The sequence below is a fragment of the Phoca vitulina genome, unplaced genomic scaffold (genome assembly GCF_004348235.1).
Source record: "Phoca vitulina isolate PV1807 unplaced genomic scaffold, GSC_HSeal_1.0 scaffold8, whole genome shotgun sequence".
Lineage (NCBI taxonomy): Eukaryota > Metazoa > Chordata > Mammalia > Carnivora > Phocidae > Phoca > Phoca vitulina.
The window spans coordinates 58,854,610-58,877,253 of NW_022589711.1; the positions used below are offsets into that span (position 1 = coordinate 58,854,610).

General features: G+C 54.1%; 2 protein-coding genes across 5 annotated transcripts; one reads left to right on the plus strand and one right to left on the minus strand.

Annotated features, from left to right (window-relative positions):
- Positions 1-1,345: 1,345 nt before the first annotated feature.
- On the minus strand, positions 1,346-6,654 carry POLR2H (RNA polymerase II subunit H). Its single transcript, XM_032407012.1, has 5 exons — positions 6,395-6,654; positions 4,170-4,253; positions 3,993-4,086; positions 3,363-3,446; positions 1,346-2,207 (listed from the first exon to the last, which is right to left on the minus strand). Exons 1-5 carry the CDS (start codon positions 6,465-6,467, stop codon positions 2,090-2,092), a joined length of 453 nt encoding a protein of 150 aa, XP_032262903.1. The 5' UTR covers positions 6,468-6,654; the 3' UTR covers positions 1,346-2,089.
- Positions 6,655-8,459: 1,805 nt separating this feature from the next.
- CLCN2 (chloride voltage-gated channel 2) lies at positions 8,460-22,628 on the plus strand. Of its 4 annotated transcripts, XM_032407013.1 has the most exons (24): positions 8,460-8,658; positions 11,000-11,156; positions 11,324-11,455; positions 11,828-11,956; positions 12,045-12,178; positions 12,294-12,371; positions 12,461-12,539; positions 12,641-12,766; positions 12,863-12,947; positions 13,039-13,140; positions 14,193-14,277; positions 14,416-14,571; positions 14,964-15,033; positions 15,243-15,353; positions 15,579-15,792; positions 16,092-16,225; positions 16,475-16,647; positions 16,767-16,881; positions 17,082-17,155; positions 17,380-17,439; positions 17,587-17,625; positions 17,813-17,917; positions 21,975-22,061; positions 22,193-22,628. In XM_032407013.1, the coding sequence occupies exons 1-24, from the start codon at positions 8,587-8,589 to the stop codon at positions 22,385-22,387; spliced, it is 2,712 nt and encodes a 903-aa protein (XP_032262904.1). In that variant the 5' UTR covers positions 8,460-8,586; the 3' UTR covers positions 22,388-22,628. The 4 variants fall into 4 exon arrangements, with proteins under 4 accessions (XP_032262904.1, XP_032262905.1, XP_032262908.1 ...); XM_032407014.1 differs by lacking the exon at positions 17,380-17,439; XM_032407017.1 differs by lacking the exons at positions 21,975-22,061; positions 22,193-22,628 and adding an exon at positions 19,197-21,817.
- Positions 22,629-22,644: the final 16 nt, after the last annotated feature.

Consider the following 22,644-nt stretch of genomic DNA (forward strand, 5'->3'; position numbering starts at 1 on the left):
GTGACCAATTTAGACATCTCCAGGTGTTCTCCTTTCCCATCATGGACGGAACTGTTGCCATGGAGAAGGAATTGACAAATGCACAAAGCTCAAAAGTGTTGTTCAGATCTCAGAGGGTGTCAGTTTTTGCATGGGAGAAAACAGTTCTTCCACACTACCAATTCCAGCATGCTGTCAAGAGAACGGTAAGTGGAAATTGTAATCTACTGAAATACCAAACTAGGCTAAATGTAATAACCAAATGAAGAACTTTGTGGCCCATGAAAGAGTTAGCACCCGGGACAAGATATGCCAAAGGGACCAAAGGCAAAGGCTTCAGGGTTCTCAGCACAGTCAGATGAGAGACAAGGACGGCAAAACAGCAAGAAGTATACAGCCAGTAAGTTCCAGGCATCCAGGATTGGCATTTGACCTATTTTAGGGCAAATGCAAATAACTCATGGGCTTTTCCAGTGTGAACTAAGCTGTCCCTATTGAGAATCTAACCCTTCCCAAAACTTCGTCAGGCTGATTCTATCCCTTCTTCCCTTTCCACAAAATGCAAAAAACTGTTACAACCAGAACACCCTTCTATCCAACTGCATGCCAGTTCTCTCTTCTGCCACCCCAGGGCAGCCAGGATAGTGTGCTATGCTACCCCACAAACTATTACTGGGAATTAGGTTCTCCGACTCTAACCTAAACCCATCCTTTTCAAACACCCCCCAAAATCTGACTCCATATAAAAGTTCTAGGAGTCCACAAAAATTCATCCCAACCCCCACTGCATCTTCTATCCCCCCCACATAGTAAACCAAAGAAACACCTTTTCCTCTCCCCCCGCAGAGATCATTCATTTTCAGCCCATTTCCCTAAATACTATTTCTAACACCTCATGTAAAGACCTGAAAATGATGGGGAAGGAAACACCCCTGGGCATCCCAGCAGGGGTACAGGCTCCCCAGGCAAAGCCAGGAGATCAAAAGAGAAAACTCCTTAATACACACACTCGCCATCTTTCTGGATTGCTACCCTGAATTTCCCAGGGGAAATCAGAGTCCAGGATACTTTCTCAGAGACCTCGAATGCCAGACTGAAGAGCCAGCTCATATGCTGGAGTCCTAGTGAGCATCACCACTTCCTCAATTTTGTTCTTGCCCAGTTTTAAGTTAGTGACTGTAGTCAGGCTGCTCCATTGTCCTGGGTACTGCCACTGGACTGCCAACCTCATTGGTATTGCTGCCCCATCCACTGCACTGGTCTGTGCAGCAGCTGCCTGTTCAGTGTCACTGGTGAGAACCCCCACCCCCACCCACTTACCCTCCCCTCCAGGTCGCCAAGGGAATGTAGAGCAGACACCTAGCTCCTCCACCTGTTCCTACAACCACCAAATCTGCTCTTCCTACTCTCCTCGTAGTCAGGTCCCAAGCCGGCATCTAAAAGCCTCCACCCAAAGCTTCCACAAAAATGAACATTTCCAGGCTGTGCAAGTGACTCATTCAAATCAACGTGATCTGACTTCCTAAGAGACTGAAAGTGTTGGAAGGACACAAGCAGGGCTCCTTGCCAATTCAAAATTCTATGCCAAATGGGTGGTATCTTCCGGGGCTGGGGTGCCCTCAAGAGCCAAAAGCACAATACTCTCTCTCCCAGAGAGAAAATCACATTGGAGAATAAATGTTGGGGATAGTCAACCAGGAGGCTGAGATAACCCTAAACCCAGATACCAAAAGGTCAGAATAGATCCTACGTTGACATGTGATCATCTGGCTATGGGCCAGAAATACAATATACCACAGGCAAATTGGAAAAAAGTGATTTTAGAGTAATGGAAAAGATTTTTTTTTTTTAAGGTGGGGAAAAGAGTCTGAAAAAGTAAAGTTTAATTAAAAAATCATATATACAAACAACTTCTGATTCCTTTTAAGCCCTCCCACTGGGGTCTTTCACAGGCAAGTTTCCCATTGAGTCCAGACCACCTAAAGATGCACCCCCAGTGGCCAGCCAGCCAGCCCTTCCTGAACAGGTGGTCAGTAGTAACTGCTCCTCAGGCTCGAATGGATGTCCAAGTCCTGAGTGACTAAGCAGCAAGGTTGGCTTCCTGTGTGCTTCAGAAGGCCAGTTTCTTCATCAGCAGATAAACTCTGGAATCCACTTCAAATCCATGCAGGTTGTTGGCATCACCCTGCAGCCTCATGAGCAGGCCACCATAGGACACGTAGGCAGAGCTGAAACAGAAGGCCCCAGTCCCATGAGTTTAAGCTCTGGAGCGGCAGCGACCTAATGGCTCTCCATCCCAGCTTAAGAAAAAGAGGTACCCTTCTAGTGTTTTGTCATTAGGAACCAAAATTCAGACAAGGATGAATGCACAAATTTGTGCAAAGAAGTGTTCTTTTTATCAACAAGAGTGAAAAATGCTACACGCCCAGAATAATGGAAATGGTCAAATGAATTAAGATATATCCATTTACTGGAATGTTATGCAGTTATTAAAATGTTTAGGAGAGGGGCGCCCGGGTGGCTCAGTTGGTTAAGTGTCTGCCTTCGGCTCCAGTCACGATACCAGGGTTCTGGGATCGAGTCCCGTATCAGGCTCCCTGCTGAGCAGGGAGCCTGCTTCTCCCTCTCCCTCTGCTGCTCCCCGTGCTTGTGCTCTCTCTCTCTCAAATAAATAAGTAAAACCTTAAAAAAAAAAAAAATTTTAAAAAATGTTTAGGAAAAGCTTTAAACTGACATGGGGAAACCTGTTTTACATAACCTGAAGAAAAAGAGCAGAAGAAAACATTGTAATAAACGTGATCTCAAAGAAGAAAGTACACAAGAAAAAACCTAGAATATTTAAAAATGTTTATGTAAAAGATTCCCTCTGGGTATGGAATTATAGGTGACTTTTTTTGCTTCTTCACATTACTTCTCTGCTTTTCAAATTTCTTACAAGGGGCACATATTGTTTTAATAAAATTTTAAAGAAGAGAAAAAATAGTTGGGCAGGGAAACCAAAGAACTAGGGATTGGATTCCAGAGTAGCAAAACACACACACAAATAAACAAAAACAAAAAAGCCTAGCAGTTTAATCACTTAATGCTGCATCTAGTTCCTGGGGAAGAAACCTTCCTTTGCACTTCACAGAGCAAGATCATCAGTTTCTCATTTGGACCCTTGGGCCCCGAGGTCCCGACAAAGGGCCAAGTGAGCAGCCTACATTTCAGACTGGAAACTGTTCCCACAACAGTTTCTTTCTGGGTCCCACCTAGGTCTGAGGTGCTTGGGGAGAGAGACCCAACCCAGGAAACATGAAGCACGGCCCAGATTTTCAGAGCAGAGCTCAGGTTATCAGCACGGGGCTGGGGGGCAAGGGTTCTCCCAAGACCCTGGAACTTACAGACGCGTTGCTGCTTCAGTAGAAGTTTCGTCACCCTCAATTCTGTATACTTTCCCATACATTACATACTCAAACTGGTCGGCCCTGTGGAACAGTGGTGGCAAGGTTATTCTTCAAAGTAGTTAACAGTAATAAGAAGCCCTTTAAAAACGATAAATGGTAACTAAGTGTCAACATTCTAACAGACGTTTTCCAAACACAATGCCATTTAGTCCTCCCAGGGACTCTTTGAGCAAGGTGTGACCATCTGTACTTTCCTGACGGGGAAATCGAGGCTGCAAGAGGTTAAGGCTATTCAATAAGTAAGTGGCAGGGCTGAGATTGGAACTCTAGTGGAGTTCCAAAGCCTTTCCATCACACCAAACTCCCTCCGAAGATGCAAGGCTCACACAGCCTGGGTCACTCAGTGGTCATCTCCTCAGCGATCAATAAGCCACAACCCACAAGCATGTCATCACTGCCCTGGATAAACACCTGGCTGTTTGAATTCTTAAGTGCAGCAATTTCCTTAAGGTTGCTCAGATTCTACTGATAATCATTTATTCCACAAATTAAATAAGGATCCTTCTATACCACTCATCTACTTAGTCCTCAGGCATATTTCAAGTACTCCCTTCTTCACTTCCTCACCTGGAAGGTCTATCATCTGTGGGGTTGTATTCACCGTCATCCAGGGTACCATCTTCATATAAGGTACTGGCTATGACCAATCGGAACTTGTCACCTGAAAATCATGGCAATATCTGAGGCTGAAGAACAGCTGGAATGAAAAAAAGCCTCCTGCAATTGTCTGTGTTCAATACTTACCCAAGTCCACAGGGTAAATCTGAATGTTTACATCTAAGATCAGGTCCATCTTGAAAGATTCACTCTCACAATGTAGTCGAGACACTGGAGGGAAGTAGAGAAAGAGTGGCGTAGGTAATTGCCAGGCCCAGGGCAGACCCTGCAGACCCCACTCTGGAGGATTATATGTAATTGAACACTCATTCTAACCCAGTCTGCATCCACTAGCCTCTCATCTGCTCCCAAAGAAGTGCAGACTCAATCAGAACCAGAAATGCCAGGAGGACAGGGGAGAAAACTATGGCAAGTGGACAGAATCTCAGAAAAGAATCAAAGGTCCTCTGGCAATAAATAATATCCAGGTTCTAGGCCTGCCTAGGTGATTAAGAAACAACCTGACTGAATGGCTAAAATTAACAAGTCAGGAAAGGACATATTGGCGAGGATGCGGAGAAAAGGGAACCCTCCTACACTGTTGGTGGGAATGCAAGCTGGTGCAGCCACTCTGGAAAAGTATGGAGGTTCCTCAAAAAGTTGAAAATAGGGGCGCCTGGGTGGCTCAGTCATTGGGCGTCTGCCTTCGGCTCAGGTAATGATCCCAGGGTCCTGGGATCGAGCCCCGCATCGGGCTCCCTGCTCAGCGGGAAGCCTGCCTCTCCCTTTCCCACTCCCCCTGCTTGTGTTCCCTCTCTCGCTGTGTTTCTCTCTGTCAAATAAATAAAATCTTTAAAAAAAAAAAAAAGTTGAAAATAGAGCTACCCTACAACCCAGCAATTGCACTACTGGGTATTTACCCCAAAGATACAAATGTAGTGATCCGAAGGGGTATGTGCACCCCAATGTTTATAGCAGCAATGTCCACAATAGCCAAACTATGGAAAGAGCCAAGATGTCCATGAACAGATGAATGGACAAAGAAGATGTGGTATATATACACAATGGAATATTATGCAGCCATAAAAAAACAAAAAACAAAAAAACCCCAAAATCTTGCCATTTGCAACGACGTGGACGGAACTAGAGGGTATTATGCTAAGCGAAATAAGTCAATCAGAGAAAGACAAGTATCATATGATCTCACTGATATGAGAAATTCTTAATCTCAGGAAACAAACTGAGGGTTGCTGGAGTGGTGGAGGGTGGGAGGGATGGGGTGGCTGGGTGATGGACATTGGGGAGGGTATGTGCTATAGTGAGCGCTGTGAATTGTGTAAGACTGATGAATCACAGACCTGTACCTCTGAAACAAATAATGCATTATATGTTAAAAAAATAAAAGAAGAAGATAGTAGGAAGGGAAAAATGAAGGGGGGGGCAAATCGGAGGGCAAGAAGAACCATGAGACACTATGGACTCTGAGAAACAAACAGGGTTTTAGAGGGGAGGGGGGTGGGGGGATGGGTTAGCCTGGTGATGGGTATTAAGGAGGGCACGTTCTGCATGGAGCTCTGGGTGTTACATGCAAACAATGAATCATGGAACACTACATCAAAAACTAATGATGTACTGTGTGGTGACTAACATAACATAATAAAATAAAATTAAAAAAAAAAAAGAAACAACCTGACTTTGGGCAAGTTACTCATTCATCCAAAGGTTTTGTCTTTCTGTGCCAGGTTCTGTGCTGAGTGGATTATCAGTACTCCTAAGAACTGGTGTTTGTCTTGAAGAACGTCTCAGTCTCCAGGCAAAGGAAGAGACAGACACCAAGGAGGAATGATTACTGATCAATGACAGAATAAAGAGCTGTATAGCAAGCAGGCAATTCTAACTCTGAGAGGACGTCACAAAGAGCTAAAGATTCTTAGGACAATAGAAGAATATAGGCTCTGAAGTCGGAATTACTCACTGTGCAGCCTTGGGTAAGTTACTTAACTTCTCGGAACAAAATGGATTAAGACACCAACTACCTCATGGTGGCTCTTGAAAGGAATAGGTAGGACAAAATGTATGTAAGGTGCACGATACCACGCCTACCACAGAGTGGGGAGCGATTAGAAAAATGCAGTTTACCAGCACCATGAGAAAAGGCCACCCAGGCACAGGGCACAGCCTGTGTGAAGCCAGGCCGAGTTCCGGAGCCTCCGTGTTCCCATCTATACAATGTTTCCCGAGGGAGATTCCTGTATCAGGAACTGCCTGTAGGGGCAGGCCACGTGGGTTGGGTGGACAAAGGGCCCAGGGGCGTGTCCCCGAGGCGGTTAGCCCCTTCCTCTAAACCGCCCCTAAGTCTACGTACACCTTACCTCGGTCAAACTTCTTGCCCTCCGGGTCAATGTCTTTCACATCAAAAATATCCTCAAACAGGATGCCCGCCATGGTGAGGTGGCCACGAGAGTAGCAGAGGGGCTGGGAGCTGGACCACGCCTAGGGGTACGCGCTCCCCCTCGCGTGGAGAAAAGGAGAGAAGAGGGGAAAAGATAGTGCCTAGAGAGCGGCAGCAAGGAACTAGAACAACGCATGCGCACGGACATGCAAAAAAGCTACCACTTCCGCCGCCTGGCTCTCGGGGCTTCCTAACTTCCGCCCCTAATGATTCTTTCCGAGAGCCCTCAGGATTTAGGGCGGGTCTCAGGGCCGGATAACTCCGCCCCGGGGCGGGGACACGATTAGTTCCACCTCCGGCCGAGGTGGCGCGGTTTCTCGCTGGACGCTGAGGCTCTACTGCGCCCTCTTGAGAGTCCGGGTCGGGAAGACTGGAATGCACGGGGGCCTACCCCAGCCAGGGACCTTGATCCTTGGCCCAGAGAAGCCCGGCCCAAGCCTTACACTGCTGGTCTGCGTGCCCGCCGAGGGCACAGTCCGCGCCGAGGGCGGGCGGAACAGAACTCCGCCCCCAGCGCGCTGACCCTGCAGGGCACAGAGCCCCGTCCCCCCAGCTGGCACGGAGGCCTAGCCCGGCCCGGGCGGGACCGGCTTGGCCCTGCTGGGTGTCACCCGAGCCGGGTCCGTCCCGTTTGGGAATTTGCCATGATGTCACTATGGGGAAGAGGAAAGCCTGCACTTGTCCCCTCCCCTGGTACTGCACCCTCCCTACCACTGCCCTCTTCCCCTGGGCCCTACTCTCTTCTACTCCGCCTCTTCAGCCCGGCATTAAAGCCAGCCATCACACTGCTCTTTTCCTCCTGAGCACTGGCCCTTCAGCTTGGGACTACCTGCTCCCCGACCACTGCCTTCCTCCGGACGCTGATCTGTGTGCCCCTTCACTGGCACTGTCCTCGCCCACGGATACCAGCTCTTCCTTTATACTGCCCCTTCCTCTTGGGTGCTGGCTCCTCACACTGCCCCCTTTCTGGCACTGCCTCTGCCTCCCACATGCCCCTTCATCCTGGTACTGCGTCCTCCCGCACACTCCCTGTTTCCTGGGCACTGGCCTCTCCCCAACACTATCTCTTACATTGCCCATCCACCCTGTGCTCACCCCACCCTCTGCTCTGTCCTTCTCCAGACCCTGATAGAGAACGCAGAGCCCCAGCAGGCTGTTCCCCCATGGTGGCGAGTCGTCAGTAGCTACTCGAGTTTCTCCTTGGGCTCTGCCAGGCAAAAGCGACCTCTGTACCCCCACACCCATCTTCCAGGAGCGGCCTCGCCGGCACCTAGACATCTCTTCCCTGGGGCCTCACCCTTTCACTTTCCCTCCCCACCTCCACCCGGGTACACCCCGCAGGCCGGGTTATTCCAGGTGCGACTTCCTAGGGGAGTCGCGGGGAAGAAAAGGAGGAGGGAAGAGAATGAGAGAGACCGAAGGTCTCAGTTCCGAGCCTCACCTCCTCACCCCCGCCTTCTGGGCCTAGCGTCCCCCTCCGAGTCCCCCCAGCTTCGCTCCTCACCCTCGACAGAGCAGAGGGGCCTTGCCAGGCCCGTCTGAGCCGCCGACCCCTCCGGAGAAGCAAGAGAGGGCGCCACTCCTGAGAGACTGAGCCCAGAGTCTGATCTAGACGGCTCTGCAGCCCCGGGCCCCAGGCCCTACCGTCCCGGGATCTCCAGCCCCTCTTGCCCCGGCTCCCCGCGCGCCGCGGGCCAGGCCCGGCCCATCCACGTGCCAGCGGACCCGCCCCCACTCCGGCCCCCGGCGCCCCTCTCAGTCCCAGGCCTTCGCGCAGAGGGGGCGCCAGCTAGCGCGTCCCAAGCGCCCCCTGCCGCCTCCCCGGAGCCTGGGCGGCGGCCCCAACGCAGCCCCCCGCCCGGCTGGGCCGGCCCCCGTGGATGGGCGGGCGGGCGGAGCGGCACGGAGGGCACCGCCCTCGGCCCGCCCGCCGAGGAGGGGACGCGAGCGGGAGGCTGAGCCAGCAGCGCCCGCCCGGGGCCCGCTGCACTCTGCACTCGGCCGCCTGGGCGGCAGGGACGGGACCGGTGCCGGCGCGGGCTCTGCGGGCCGGGAACGGAGTCCGGGCCCGGGCCCGAGCCGCCCCGGGAGGCCAGAGGGCTGTAGGCAGAGATGGCGGCCGCGGGGGCCGCGGCGGCCGCGGAAGGGATGGAGCCGCGGGCGCTGCAGTACGAGCAGACCCTGGTAAGCCCGAGACGAGCCCTCAGGAGTACGCTCCCGGACCGCTGCTCCGGGTTACCCTTCGAAGCGCGAGGCCCGGGGGCCTACCCTAAGCCCGCCCTCGCCTTCTGAGCTGGGGAAACTGAGGCTCGAGGGCCTGAGAGGCTGGAGGGCTAAAGGGTGGAAAGCTGCATGCAGCTGAGGCGACGGGGGGGAGGGGGGCTGCAGAGGACAAGGACTTCAGGTGCTTATCCCAGGTGTCCTTCCCTTTACCACCCCTACATACACACGTTTTCTTTGCTTCTCCCCCTCACCACCTGGGCTGAGGTCTCAGCACCCCACTACCCCTCCCAGCACCACTCACACCCTTGAACTTTTTCTCTTTTCCCTCCCATTTCCACCATCCTAGACATTCCCTCTGTCCCCACTAAGTGCGTGGCACTGCGCTGGAAGTAGAAACAAGAGTGTGTAGAAAGATGTTCAGACCCAAACCCAGCCCCAGCCCTTCCGCGGGGGTGGGAGGTGGGGGGGCTGGCAACCCAGCATTGGCAGGAACCGCTCCGGATTCTCTGGGGGAAGAGGTGGCCTGTCACCCCCGGGGGTTCGGGAGCTTTAGGGAGGATGTGTCAAGCAGGAATGGGTGTGGGAATTGGGACCTTTGTCCATGCTGACTCTGGGTATCCAGCCCCCATCCACCTCAGGGGTGTCCCTTAACCTCATTAGAAGCAGGGGTCCTGGGGCTGTGAGCTGACTCATGGCCACCATTGTAACTTAGTGTTTGAGAAGCCTTTTTTTTTTTTTTTTTTTTTTTTTTGCCCCTTCTTGTGTCACTGGGCAGAGGACCCAAACTCGAGGGAAGGGAGTGGGCCCTGTGGCTCCTTTTCACCAGCTTGGGTTGGAATTTGCCCAGGAAGGAGGCAGGAAGGGAATGTCTCCAGGAGGAGGGGTCCTGGGCTGTAGCTGGGGCTGGGAGTTGCCCATTATAAGAGAGAGACTGGATGAAACAGGATGACAGGGAGAGGTGGCAAGGGCGGGGGGGGGGGGGGGGGAAGGGAGAGGGGCAGGCCTTGGCGTAGTGGTGCTACACTGGCTGAGAATGGGGCTTGGGTCAAGGAAGCCAGGCACCTGACCTCCGAAATGGTGTCTCTCTGTTGCACCAGCCACATCTCCACCTCCTCCGCCTGGTCTCTATCTCTGGAATGAATCCTCAGGGTCACGCTCTCTCCCGAACACCCTCTGCTCCAGCCTTCCCCCCTTCTCCTTCTAATCCCTTTGTCTTTCTCTCACACACTCACCTCCCCCTCCTGCACTGTGTCCGCCTCTTTGTACTCTACTTCTTTCTCTCTTTTCCTCCTTCTTCCCCTCTCCTCTCTTCCTTTCTCTTCTCTGCCCCTTTCTCTGGCCTCTCCTTTCCCCTTTCTCCTCTCTCTGCCTCCCTCTCCTCCCTTTCCTCCCTATCACTCTCCCTCTCTCTCCCTCTCTCTGTCTGTCTCTGTCTCTATCTTTCCCTCCCACCACCCCCCCCACCAACCCTAGCCCCAACAGGAGCCCTTTGTGTCCCGAAGCTCTGCGGGTGGCAGCCGGAATCTACTCCTCCCCACCCCCCAACACACGCCCAGCTTGGCAGGTCTAGCTGAGGCTCAGCGATTCTCCTGTCCCAGCACCCCAACATCCCCAGTCATAGCCCAGCCATCAGCTACTGCCGACCCCCAACCCACCACTGGACTCAGGGCAGCTCCAGAGTGGGGCTGAGGCCACCCAGCCCTCTCCACCCACCCAGAGACTTTCCACTCCCAGCTGGGCTGGCAGGCTGGTGTGGGGGGGTAGGGGTGGAGAATGGGGACAAGGGGATTAGGGTGGGTGGGAAGGGTACAGCTGAGTTGGTCACAGGCTAGAGGCCCAGCAAGAACGTGATAAGGATTGAGGCCCCGCCTGCTCCTAGGCCCAACTCAGCTGCCCCCAGCTCCCTGAGGCCCTCATTGTTGTTCCCCTTCCGTCCTTGACCATCCCTTATTCTCTGACTTTCCCTCCTCCCACTTGCAGCCTGCCTTAGGTTTTTCCATCTTTTCCTCCTCTGGGGCCTTCCCTCCCACCCCTCCTCCGCGCTCCCAAGCAGGCTTGTGAGAAGAGGACCAATTATTCTGCCACCCCCAGCACTGTGCCCTGTACCTTGGCTGTCCCCATCACTCTGGCCAGGACAGCCCCCACAGTCTGCAGTGTGCCTTGTTTCCACACCCCAAGCCAAAGTGGGAACTGGGGGTTCAGGAGGGGGCATATAATGTGGAGGCTGGGAGAAGGGGAGTGGATGCAGTGGTCCCCCACTCAGCTCACATCTGCTAATGCCCCCATCTTCCCTATTGCGCAGATGTATGGCCGGTATACTCAGGAGCTTGGGGCCTTTGCCAAAGAGGAAGCTGCTCGGATTCGCTTGGGAGGGCCTGAGACCTGGAGGGGTCCGCCTTCCCCTCGGGCTCCCCCAGAGCTTCTGGAATATGGACAGAGCCGTTGCGCCCGATGCCGCAGTGAGACCTGGGTTGGGGCAGGAGACATGGCTATGTACTGTGCGGTGCTGTGCTGAGGGGGCTGGGGGCCATAGAGCTACCCACTGGGAGGTGGGAGGTTGGGGGTGGGGGCAGAGGTAGGAGCACTTTGGTCCTAGCCTGCCTGCTCTTCCCTTCCCCGCTCGCAGTCTGTTCCGTACGCTGCCATAAGTTCCTAGTGTCCAGGGTTGGTGAAGACTGGATCTTCCTGGTCCTGCTCGGGCTCCTCATGGCTCTGGTTAGCTGGGCCATGGACTATGCCATCGCTGCCTGTCTGCAGGGTAAGGACAAGGGCTGGCAGGGGGAAGGCTGGGAGGAACCAACCTGCTTCCTCCATGCCACACTTGTCCAGGTAGCTTGGCTACTTGGTCCCTGACCACCTTCCCCAGCCAGCCTGACTTCCCCCTCTTCAGGCATAACCACTGCCCCTCCCATAGGCCTCAATTTCTTGCCTCCCCTCTCCAACCGACCCTTTTACCCACTGTGATCTTTGTCCCAAAGAATGTCCTCTAGGGCCCCCTCGCTATGCCTTGTGCCCAGGCTCTCTGCGATCAATATTCCCTGGGACAGCTTGTCATATCAGTATGTCCCAGTGGCTAGGTGGGGACTGGGTGTGTGCATCTGGGGTCCAGCAGCTCGTCTTCTCCCCGCAGCTCAACAGTGGATGTCCCGGGGCTTGAACACCAGCCTCTTGCTGCAGTACCTGGCCTGGGTCACCTACCCCATCGTCCTCATCACTTTCTCAGCTGGATTTACACAGATCCTGGCTCCTCAGGCTGTCGGTACAATAAGAGAGAAGGGGAGGGCAGAGAGGGGAACCTCCTGAAATGGGCACATCAAATGACTCTCGTGGGACCGTAACCTCTCCAGGGTCTGGCATCCCTGAGATGAAGACCATCTTGCGCGGGGTAGTGCTGAAGGAATACCTCACCCTGAAGACCTTTGTAGCCAAGGTCATTGGGCTGACCTGTGCCCTGGGCAGCGGGATGCCCCTTGGCAAAGAGGTAACTCCAGGTTGGGGCATGAAGGAGTCCCTCCCAAGGGAGGAAGAAGACAGGCCAAGGTCAGGGTGTGTCCCTTACCCACTCACCACTTGTCCCCACCCCCCCCACCCCCCAGGGCCCTTTCGTGCATATCGCCAGCATGTGTGCTGCCCTACTCAGCAAGTTCCTCTCCCTCTTTGGGGGCATCTACGAGGTGAGGGGGAGCTCTGGGGGAAGGCAGAGGGGCGGGGCGGGCTGCCGGCCGTGCTGACAGCCCGTTTCCGCCTCCACGGCTCTTGCCAGAACGAATCCCGGAACACAGAGATGCTGGCCGCGGCCTGCGCCGTGGGAGTGGGCTGCTGCTTCGCAGCACCTATCGGAGGTAGGCAGTCGGCTGAGCCCTGCTGCCCTGCCCATGGCCTCCCGTCCTCTGCCCCTCTCATCTGGGCCCAGGCCTCAGGCGGCACTCTTGTCCCCGCACAGGCGTCCTGTTCAGCATTGAGGTCACCTCTACCTTCTTTGCTGTGCGAAACTACTGGCGGGGCTTCTTTGCTGCCACCTTCAGTGCCTTCATCTTCCGGGTCCTGGCAGTCTGGAACCGTGATGAAGGTGGGGACTGGGGGGTGAGGGGAGCCCCTGGGATGGCTCGGGTGGGGGCCCGCAGCACTGCCCCTGCCTCGGCCTGGTCCTCTGCTTCCCTCTCAGAGACCATCACGGCTCTCTTCAAAACCCGCTTCCGGCTTGACTTCCCCTTCGACCTCCAGGAGCTACCCGCCTTTGCTGTCATCGGGTGAGGAGCTCAGGGAGCTGGGGTGCATCAGGGACCAGGAGGTAAAAGAGGGAAGACCCCCCTTTGACTCTGCTGCTTCTCCCCTCTCCAGTATTGCTAGTGGCTTTGGGGGAGCGCTCTTTGTCTACCTGAACAGGAAGATTGTGCAGGTGATGCGGAAGCAGAAAACCATCAACCGCTTCCTCATGAAGAAGTGAGTTGGATCTGGCCTCTCCTCCCTAGGCCTCTCTGGGTCGTGCAAGGGTGGGAGGGCCAGTGACAGGTGAGATGGCAAATAGTAGTTAAAGGTGCCAATGAAAGGCAGCACTTCGTTGAGAACATCAGCCAATGGTGTTTTCCAGGATGATTGAACATTTTGGCTTTTATATGGATTACCTCAGAATTGGCACTTCTGAATTTTTAGTCAAGGCATCTTAGATCAAAGAGGAAGACTTCCATGGAGCGCCCGGCTGGCTCAGTCAGTAGAGCATGCAACTCTTGATCTCGGGGTTGTAAGTTGGAGCCTTACATTGGGTGTAGAGATTACTTAAAAATAAAAATTTAAAATATATATATTAAAAAAAAAAAAAGACTAAGCCTTCTTTAGGCCCTTGGTCTGGCCGGATGGCAGCGCTCCCTGGAGAGCGTTTGAGCCTTAACATCCCCCTGTTGAATCATGGAGATGGGTGAGTTTTTTTTTTTATCTCCAGAGCATAGCTTTTCTCATTTGTGACCTTGAGGATTAGGAGTGGGGAGGCCTGAGACGTGACTTCTGTTGGGACTGACGTCCTTCAGAGAAAGGGCAGCCCACTGAACCTGCTTCCTCTGGCACCTTTGATCAACTTCATGAGTGGCCCCAGCTTTCCCCAACACTCAACCTTCACTCTAAGTCACCACAGAGAAACAGAGAGAGGCAAAAACTTCTCCACACTCACACAATGCGCCCTTCAGCTGGGGCTTCTGAGAGCGTGGGGAGGAGTCACAGCTCAGAGGTGTCCAAGAGAGGGCTGGGGGGTGGGGGGTGGACCTTCTGCTACCTACTTGGCAGAAAGGCATTTGGGCTTATAATAACCCCAGACGGCCATCACCCTTGGGGCCATCACATCATGAACAGCAAAGGGGACCTTCTCTCACAACTGTGCGCTTTTATGTAAGGGCCAAGACTACTGTGATCTCAGCCCTGAGGTATGTGAGGGCACCCAGCCTATCACCAGTCTGTAGTAGGTACACCACCCATGTTTGATGCTATAAAACCTACATCTCTAGACGCCTGCTCTTCCCGGCTCTGGTGACCCTGCTCATCTCCACTCTGACCTTCCCCCCTGGCTTTGGACAGTTCATGGCCGGACAGGTAAATCCAGGCAGAACAGACACTTGTGCTCTCCCTCGGGGTACATCCCTTCTAAAGCCAACAGCCTTTGCTCTCCTGTGGGCCCCTTCCCTTCATCCTGGCTGTTCCCCAGCCTGAGGCACACCTGTTCACCTATAGCTCTCACAGAAAGAAACTCTGGTCACCCTGTTTGACAACCGGACATGGGTCCGCCAGGGCCTGGTGGAGGACCTGGAGCCGCCAGGAACCTCACAGGCCTGGAGCCCACCACGTGCCAACGTCTTCCTCACCTTGGTCATCTTCATTCTCATGAAGGTGGGGCTCCTTACGTGTGTATATATAGCTAGCACTGACCTGGGCTTACTAGGTGCCAGACACCGTTCTAAGCACTTTCCAACTTTCCATATAGTAATTCCTCTTAAGCCTCACAACAATGCTATGAGAAAGTTGCCGTCAGTAGCCCTGTCCTAAAGATGGGAACTTGAGACCCAAAGAGGTTACATAACTGGCCCAGAGCGAGATGGCAGAGTGAGATTTGAACCCAAGCCATCTGGTTCTGGAGTCCTCGTCCTTCCTTCGCCTCTGGGGGATTCTGGGATAGCTGGGAGTTTGTGCCTGATAAGCAAGGTAGGCTCCTCAGGGTGGAGCTGGGGGCTGCCTGGGGCCTGGGGGTGCCTCTACCCGTTTGAACTGCCTCCCGCCCACAGTTCTGGATGTCTGCACTGGCCACCACCATCCCAGTGCCCTGTGGGGCCTTCATGCCAGTCTTTGTCATTGGTGAGTCCTCGGCTGCCTGCTCTCCTAGCCTGCACCCCTCCCACCCGCTGGCTGTCCCCTCTCTGCCTGGGAGCGGGTTTTGGTCCAGCCCCAACCCCCACCCCCCTGACTGTCCCCTGTACTGAGTGACCCACTGACCCTCTCTCTTCCTAGTGCCCCCCGCCCTCCCCCTCCACTACCTGTTTCTCTTCCCACCCCCCTCCCTGAAGGAGCAGCATTTGGGCGGCTGGTGGGCGAAAGCATGGCTGCCTGGTTCCCAGATGGGATTCACACTGACAGCAGCACCTACCGGATCGTGCCCGGAGGCTACGCAGTGGTGGGTGAGTGCCCCAGGTCCCCCTCTATCTTGGAAGACCCCTGGTCTGGCCACGTGTCTGAGGTTCTGGTGCCCCCTGCTGGCAGGAACCAGGCTTCCCCTCAGATGCAGAAGCCAGTCTCCAGGTCTGTACTGGGCGGCCCTGAGGGCCCCCAGAGGACCATCTCTGGGCGGGGAGGGTCATCTGGGGCCTGGGCGCCCTGAGGAAACTGAGGGTGGCTATCTCCAGGGGCCGCTGCACTGGCAGGAGCAGTGACACACACAGTGTCCACGGCCGTGATTGTGTTCGAGCTCACGGGCCAGATCGCCCACATCCTACCCGTCATGATCGCCGTCATCCTGGCCAACGCCGTTGCCCAGAGCCTACAGCCCTCACTCTATGACAGCATCATCCGGATCAAGAAACTGCCCTATTTGCCTGAGCTGGGCTGGGGCCGCCACCAGTATGGAGGGCTGGGCGACAAGGGGGGTGCGGGTGAGGGTCAGAAGGACCCCTCAGACCCACCTCCAGCAAGGTCCTCAGACAGTGAAGCTAGAAGACCAGCCATCCTGCTCCCTCCTGGTCAGAGCTGCCCCGTCCACACGCTGGGGAAGCTGTGGCTGGCCCCTCCTGATCAGACTCCTTGGCTCTTAGCCCTCATGCCCACAGGCTAGGGCCTTCTTTATGGTCCTGGGATGTAGTGCTCTGGGCTACCCTCCCCATCCTGACCACAAACCAAGTGCCTCCTGTCTCTGCCCTCAGGCAGTACCGGATGCGAGTGGAGGACATCATGGTGCGGGATGTTCCCCACGTGGCCCTCAGCTGCACCTTCCGGGACCTTCGGCTGGCACTGCACAGGACCAAGGGCCGCATGTTGGCCCTAGTAGAGTCCCCTGGTGAGACCAGGAGGGGACCCCAGTGCTAGGGGCATCTCCCAGGGTTGCCACTCAGGAAGGGGGAGGGCGCAGGAAGCTCAGAACCAGTCTCCTTGGTTCCAAAGGGAGCAGGCCAGCATTTGCCAGCCAGGAGTTCCCTCTGGTGTGTGGCCTATGTCCAAGGCCACACTCTGGATGTGAAAGAAGGCCGGGGGCTGGGTAGGAGGACCTCACCCTCAGCTCCTGAGTCCTCCCACCTGCTCTGTCCAGAGTCCATGATCCTCCTGGGCTCCATTGAGCGCTCACAGGTGGTGGCATTGCTGGGGGCCCAGCTGAGCCCAGCCCGCCGGCGGCAGTACATGCAAGAGTGTCGAGCTGCCCAGACCTCTCCACCCTCTGATCAGGAGTGTCCCCCTAGCCCTGAGACATCCGTCCGATTCCAGGTGAGGAGGAAAACCCCACAGTCACACAAACTTCCTAAATGTCGTGTAGACTGATTGGGAGGGCGACATAGAGGCGATCTGGGGCCATAGCCTCACCAGCCCTTTCCTTGCCCGTGCAGGTGAACACAGAGGACTCAGGTTTCCCTGCGGCCCGGGGAGAGACTCACAAGCCCCTGAAGCCTGCTCTCAAAAGGGGGCCCAGCAACACCATGAATCTCGGGGAGAGTCCCACAGGTGAGCTTGTCTCCCACTAACAGCCAGAACCCAGCCCCTGAGATTTTGCTTGAGCATATCCCAGGTAAGAGGCTGCCCAGATGGGCCAGGGGTAGAACCAGGACACCTCTCCTCTCGCCCTCCTCACCTCTGCTGGTCCTCTCCCTCAAAGATGACATTGCACCCCACCCCCACCCCCCGCCTTGTGTTTGGGAACACAGGGAACATGGAGCAGGCAGGCATCGCCCTCAGGAGCCTCTTCTGTGGCAGTCCAACCCCTGAGGCTGCTTCAGAGGTGAGTGGTTGGAGTCTCTCTGTCTCTTTCTTTCCAGCTCTCTCTCTCTGACACTAAGACCACCTCTCCATTTACCCTGCAAAGCCTGCCTCCATTCTCCCTGCCCTTCTGCCCTCCTAGATGTCAGCTCTGTCCCTGCTGCGTGCCCTTCCTCTCAGCTCCACCGCTTACCCTCACCTCCCTCCCTGTAACATCAACTCCTCTTCTCTCTGGCTCTAACAAAGTTGGAGAAGTCGGAATCATGTGACAAGCGCAAGCTGAAGCGGGTCCGAATTTCCCTGGCAGTAAGTGCTCCCTTTCTTCCTGCAGCCCAGGAGCACTAACCGGGGAGGGCTGGGGTCTAGCGGCATCAGCCTCCCTGAGCTGGGGGGGTACACCCACCTCCACCTCCCCCCAGCCACTAGCTGTCAAGCTCCCTCCCTCTCTCCTAGAGTGACTCAGATCTGGAAGGCGAGATGACCCCTGAGGAGGTAAGGTGTGACTGGACTCTGGACCCTCGTTCTGCCTGGGAATGTGCAGTCATCATCTTGGCGGCTGTCCCCGTGGAAGGGACCGTGGGGAGGGACCGTGGGTGGGAAAAGGGGCAGGCCAGCTTTCAGGGAGGCGAGAGCAGCTATTGGCACCTTCCTCCTAATCCTCTTAGTCTCATCCTCTCAGATTCTGGAGTGGGAAGAACAGCAACTGGATGAACCTGTCAACTTCAGTGACTGCAAAATTGACCCCGCCCCCTTCCAGCTGGTGGAGCGGACCTCTTTGCACAAGGTAGGGGCCATGGCCCCTGGCCTGGGGCCGGCCTGGGCTCTCAGGAGCACAGGGTGGGGATCTAGGTCCTCCCACAGTTTGGACGCAGGCCAGTGGGGGAAAACAGGACAGCAGAGGTTGGGCTCTTGGCTGAGATGTTTTTCAGACACACTGCCTCAAAGGATGGGAGGCCGGGAGCCAGGGCCCCTTAGCCTCTTCCTGCCTACCGTGGAGCCAGGCATCATTTTTCCCCTGCTCAGCCTTGCCCCCTGGGAACTCTGGACCAAAGCAGCAACAAAGACAGGGTTTCAGCTGGGTGGAAGCCAGAAGGCCAGGCGAGGGTCAGAGGCATGCGGGAAACTGCCAGCACCCAACAAGGCTGTTACACCCCCGCTGAAAAAAATGGGTAAGAAACAAGCAGGACAAGAAAATCTAATAAACAAGCTAACAAACATCCAAGTAGGGGTGGGGACACTGCAGAGAAGAGATAAACAAAGATGAGAAACGCCCAGTGGGGGGCATGGAATGTCAGACCCCAGAAAGTCTGACTTAATGTAGCCAAAGGAAAACTGGTAGGGACACGGGAAGATAGCTCAGGAGAAGGGCAAACTGGCCTGCAGAAGTGGGGAGAAAACTTGAGTGCAGACAGGTTGGTGGAGGGTGAGGCTGACGCCAGAGGTTGCGGGCTCCCCAGCATAGAGCAGCGGCATCATCGGGCACCTTCAGGCTTCTAAGGGAATGCAGGCAAACCCGGCAGGGTGCTGGGGTAGAAACCAAGTATTTTAGCTAAATCGCGCACGCCTCCAACGCACGGGGGCTGCCGGCAGCGGAGGAACACTCCCAAGGTCTGCAGCCCTGGCAGCTAGCTGAGGTGCAAGCTGTGCGGAAGAGCCAGCCTATCTCGGACAAGCAGGGGCTGGGCCAGAAAGCACGGGGCACAAAGAAACAGAAAAGCAAAAGGCAATAACTAAAAAAAAAAAAAAGCAAAAGGCAATAAAGGAACTTATAAGCCTTTGGGTAAAGACCTCAGATCAAAGTGACTAGGGAACTACAGTGCAGTTGCAAGAAAAAAACCTATAGGCCTGAGAATACACTGAGTTTTTATTTAAAGCCTTTCTTCCTAAGACCTCTAAAGCTTTTCTATCATCTTACTTAGTCCTCAAATGTCCCATAATGATGATGGTGATAAGAATGTTGCCGTTTCTTTAGTATCTGCCTCTGTGCCAGGCACTTGCCAAGTTCTTCATGTTTAATTTAATCCTCATAACAAGACTGTGAAATAGATATTGTGATATCCCAGTTTTTATAGATGAGGACATTGAGATTCAGAGAAGTTAAGCAAGTTGCCCAAGGTCACACAGCTGGTAAGCAGCACAATTGGACTGGAACCCAAGATGGTCTGACCCAAAAGCCTGGGGACTTAACCACTTTAATACCCGGGGAGACTGAGGCAGTGAGGAGGTCCCTTGCCTGAGTCAATAGAGCAGAATGAGGCCCAGAGCCCAGATTTCCTGGCCCCAATCCCAGGATTCTTTCAGATGGCCACGTTGTTGTTCCTCTCCCTGTCAATCCACTGTTCCCAAGCCCAAGATGTGCAGGACCTCCAATGGGCTCCCCGGTGTCTAATTAAATTAAAATAAAAAAGAACAAAGTGGGTGTTTGTTACAAACTTAAAAATCAGAGGAAGAGAAGAAGCCTTTGAGGAACCGAGCAACAAAAGTACAAAGAACTGGAAGCGATAAGAACATAAAAGATTAGAATTCAAAATGTCCTTGCAGGCCTGAGGAACCAATTAGTAGTAGCCTAATCAAGTTCAGGAGGAGAACATTCAGGAGGAGAGGGAATTCACTGGAAACTATTTAGGAAGCCACGAGTCTAGAGCTGGCCAGCCACACCAGCTAGATGCCGCATTCATTCTGAGGCCACCTACAGACAAGCAGTGGGGGAGGCAGGAGAGGCTAGGGTGTCAAAGCTGGGCCAGCCAGGCTTTACCCAAATCCTCAGTCTGCCATGTGTCAGCTAGCTGGGGAGCCTTGGTAAATGTCTTAGCCTCTCTGGGCTTCACTTTCCTTATCGGTAGGATGGGGATCAGTACCCTAGCAGAGGTTTTTCTTTGGATGAAGGACTTGATACAAGCTATTTAGAACAGTGCTGGCCATAGTAGGAGTTCCGTGTATGTGAGGAATGACTACTACCACTGTTTGTACTGAGAGGCGGACAGTGGGGGACTTTAAAAGGTAGTGTAGCGAGGGAAGGATTGACGTGTGTAAGAAATGGACGTTTTCAGAGAAAAGATGAATGATTATGTGAGGCTGGAAGCTGGAGGGCCTGGCAGAATCCGAGGCCGGAAAGACCAGCTGGTATGGCTTTGGGAAGGGTCTTGTGGCCATACTGGGGAGTCTGGGCTCTAACTCAAGTTTGAGAAAGCTCATAGGATGGCAGAGCCAAGTTGGAGGGAAGGGAGACCAAAAACAGACCCCATGAGGATGTTGTGGAGTCAGAGAGGATGGCCAAGATGTTCAAGAAGCAGATCAGCAGCGCTTGGTGACTGCCGGGGACCAGTGGTTTGCAAACCTAAAAGGCACGTAGCCTGCCAGAAGCTCATTCTCATTAGGACTGTGGAGAGAAAGAAAAATCCAGGGGAACGATTTAGTAGGATACTTGGGAGAAGATAGAGGGATTATTAAACCATAAGAAGACAAAGCTACAGGATTATTAGGACAAGAAATCTCATAACAGAGATATGTTTCCCTTTGAAGTCAGATGAGGAAATTAAAGGAAACATGCAGCACGTAGGATTGAAGTTGGATATGAGGAAGAACTTGCTAATAACCACATGACAGTTGTGATAAAAGTATTGAAGGAACACAGAAAAGCTTACTCTAAAACTGAACTCCTAACTGCTTTTATAAGTATGGTCATGCCTTAGCTGGAGAGTTAGTTAAGTTCTGGAAGTCCTTTAATAAAAAAATTCAGCACCTGTTTAAGAAAATATTTTTAAAGCTTTCAGGCGTTTATAATGAGTTTGAGTAACTGGTACTCGAAAAGCTGGGTTATTAATGCCCATTTTGATTCAGACACTAAGCCAAGAGGCTTAAAAGTGAACTCAAAACACGGCGATAAGTGATAGGCCCCAAATTCCAGGAAGGGCCGTGTCAGTAGAGTGTTTTTCAAGACATCTGGCCCAAGAAAATCTACTTAGAACACAAGGGAAGCTGGTTGACAATTTCTGAGCCCTCGGGGATTACATGTAAAAGTTGGGGGCAGGGAGCGGGGGGAGAGCCCAAACCAAGAAAAACATGGGAGTATGTGGATGGCTGTCGCTTCCCTGGACTTCAGGCTTCATCTCAGCAGCACCTGGGATGCTACTTGGGCCCCAGAAGAGCCAAACTATACGCGAGACATAGAGAGCTTCCGGCCACGACTGACGTGTCGGAGCCCGGGGGAGGGGACACTTTAACTGCCAGCCAGCTGGAGGCAAATGGGAAGCATGTGTCAGCCACTAAAGTGGGGTGAGAGGCACGGAGCTCAGGGCCGGTACAGGCTACGGATACCTCCGTGACCGACTGGACATCTGCACAGGACTGGCGCTAAGTCTCCTCCTCCCACAGTGTGATGAAAAGCTCCTTCTGGAGCCGCGAAGTCACCGCACCACTGAGCCTCATGTTGCCCCTCCCGTAGGATGGGTATCATCCATACTTCTCAGAACAGGACTGAAATTAGTTGCTAATTTCAGGAAGACCTAGCCCAGTGCCTGGCCAATCATTAGATGTCACATTTGAACAGTTGTTCTCTCCTCCATCATCCTCCTTTCCAACATGGGACGAAGAATCCTTCCTCTGTCTGTTTCTCCATCAACATAAGCAACATAAAGATACCCATTATCAAGTTTCTGAGGCCTGGCTGCAGAAACATTCTCATTATTCTTTTCCCTCCGGTGGCCCTCCCTTCCCCCCCACTATCTGTGGCACCCCTCCTGTTCCCCATCCCCCACCTTGTCCTGGGACCCTCTGGCCAGTAATTTATAGAATTGTGCCCTTGCGCGTGATGTCCGGTGTGTTTTCTCCCAACCCCGCAGACTCACACCATCTTCTCGCTACTGGGAGTGGACCATGCATATGTCACCAGTATTGGCAGACTCATTGGGATCGTCACTCTAAAGGAGGTGAGATGATAAATGGCCATCACACCATTTCTGCTTCGAAAAAGGCATGCAGGCTTGTGTCCAACCCACCTGAGGGTGGAGTCTGAGCAGGGAGCACAGAGTCCACACGTCTGACCCTCTCCCCTCTCCAGCTCCGGAAGGCCATCGAGGGCTCTGTCACAGCACAGGGCGTCAAAGTCCGGCCGCCCCTCGCCAGCTTCCGTGACAGTGCCACCAGCAGCAGTGACACGGAGACCACGGAGGTGCATGCACTCTGGGGGCCCCGCTCCCATCATGGCCTCCCCCGGGAGGGGAGCCCTTCTGACAGCGATGACAAGTGCCAATGAACCCCTCAATGGGCGGCCTGGGATGGCAGTGGCCGTGGCTGTTGGCCAATCCTGAAGCTCTCCTATTCCTTCTGCCTTGGGAAAGGAGGTGGCTACCCTAAAGGCTGAAGCCCTAGCCTCCCTTCCAGGCCTGGGGTGGTGCCAAGCTCCTGGTTCGTCCTACCTGGAATCTGACCAAGTGCCCACCTGCAAGTATTCCACGGGCAGGAAGATCAGCATCCCCCCTGGCAGGATAGGGGTGGAGTCACTTGACCCCT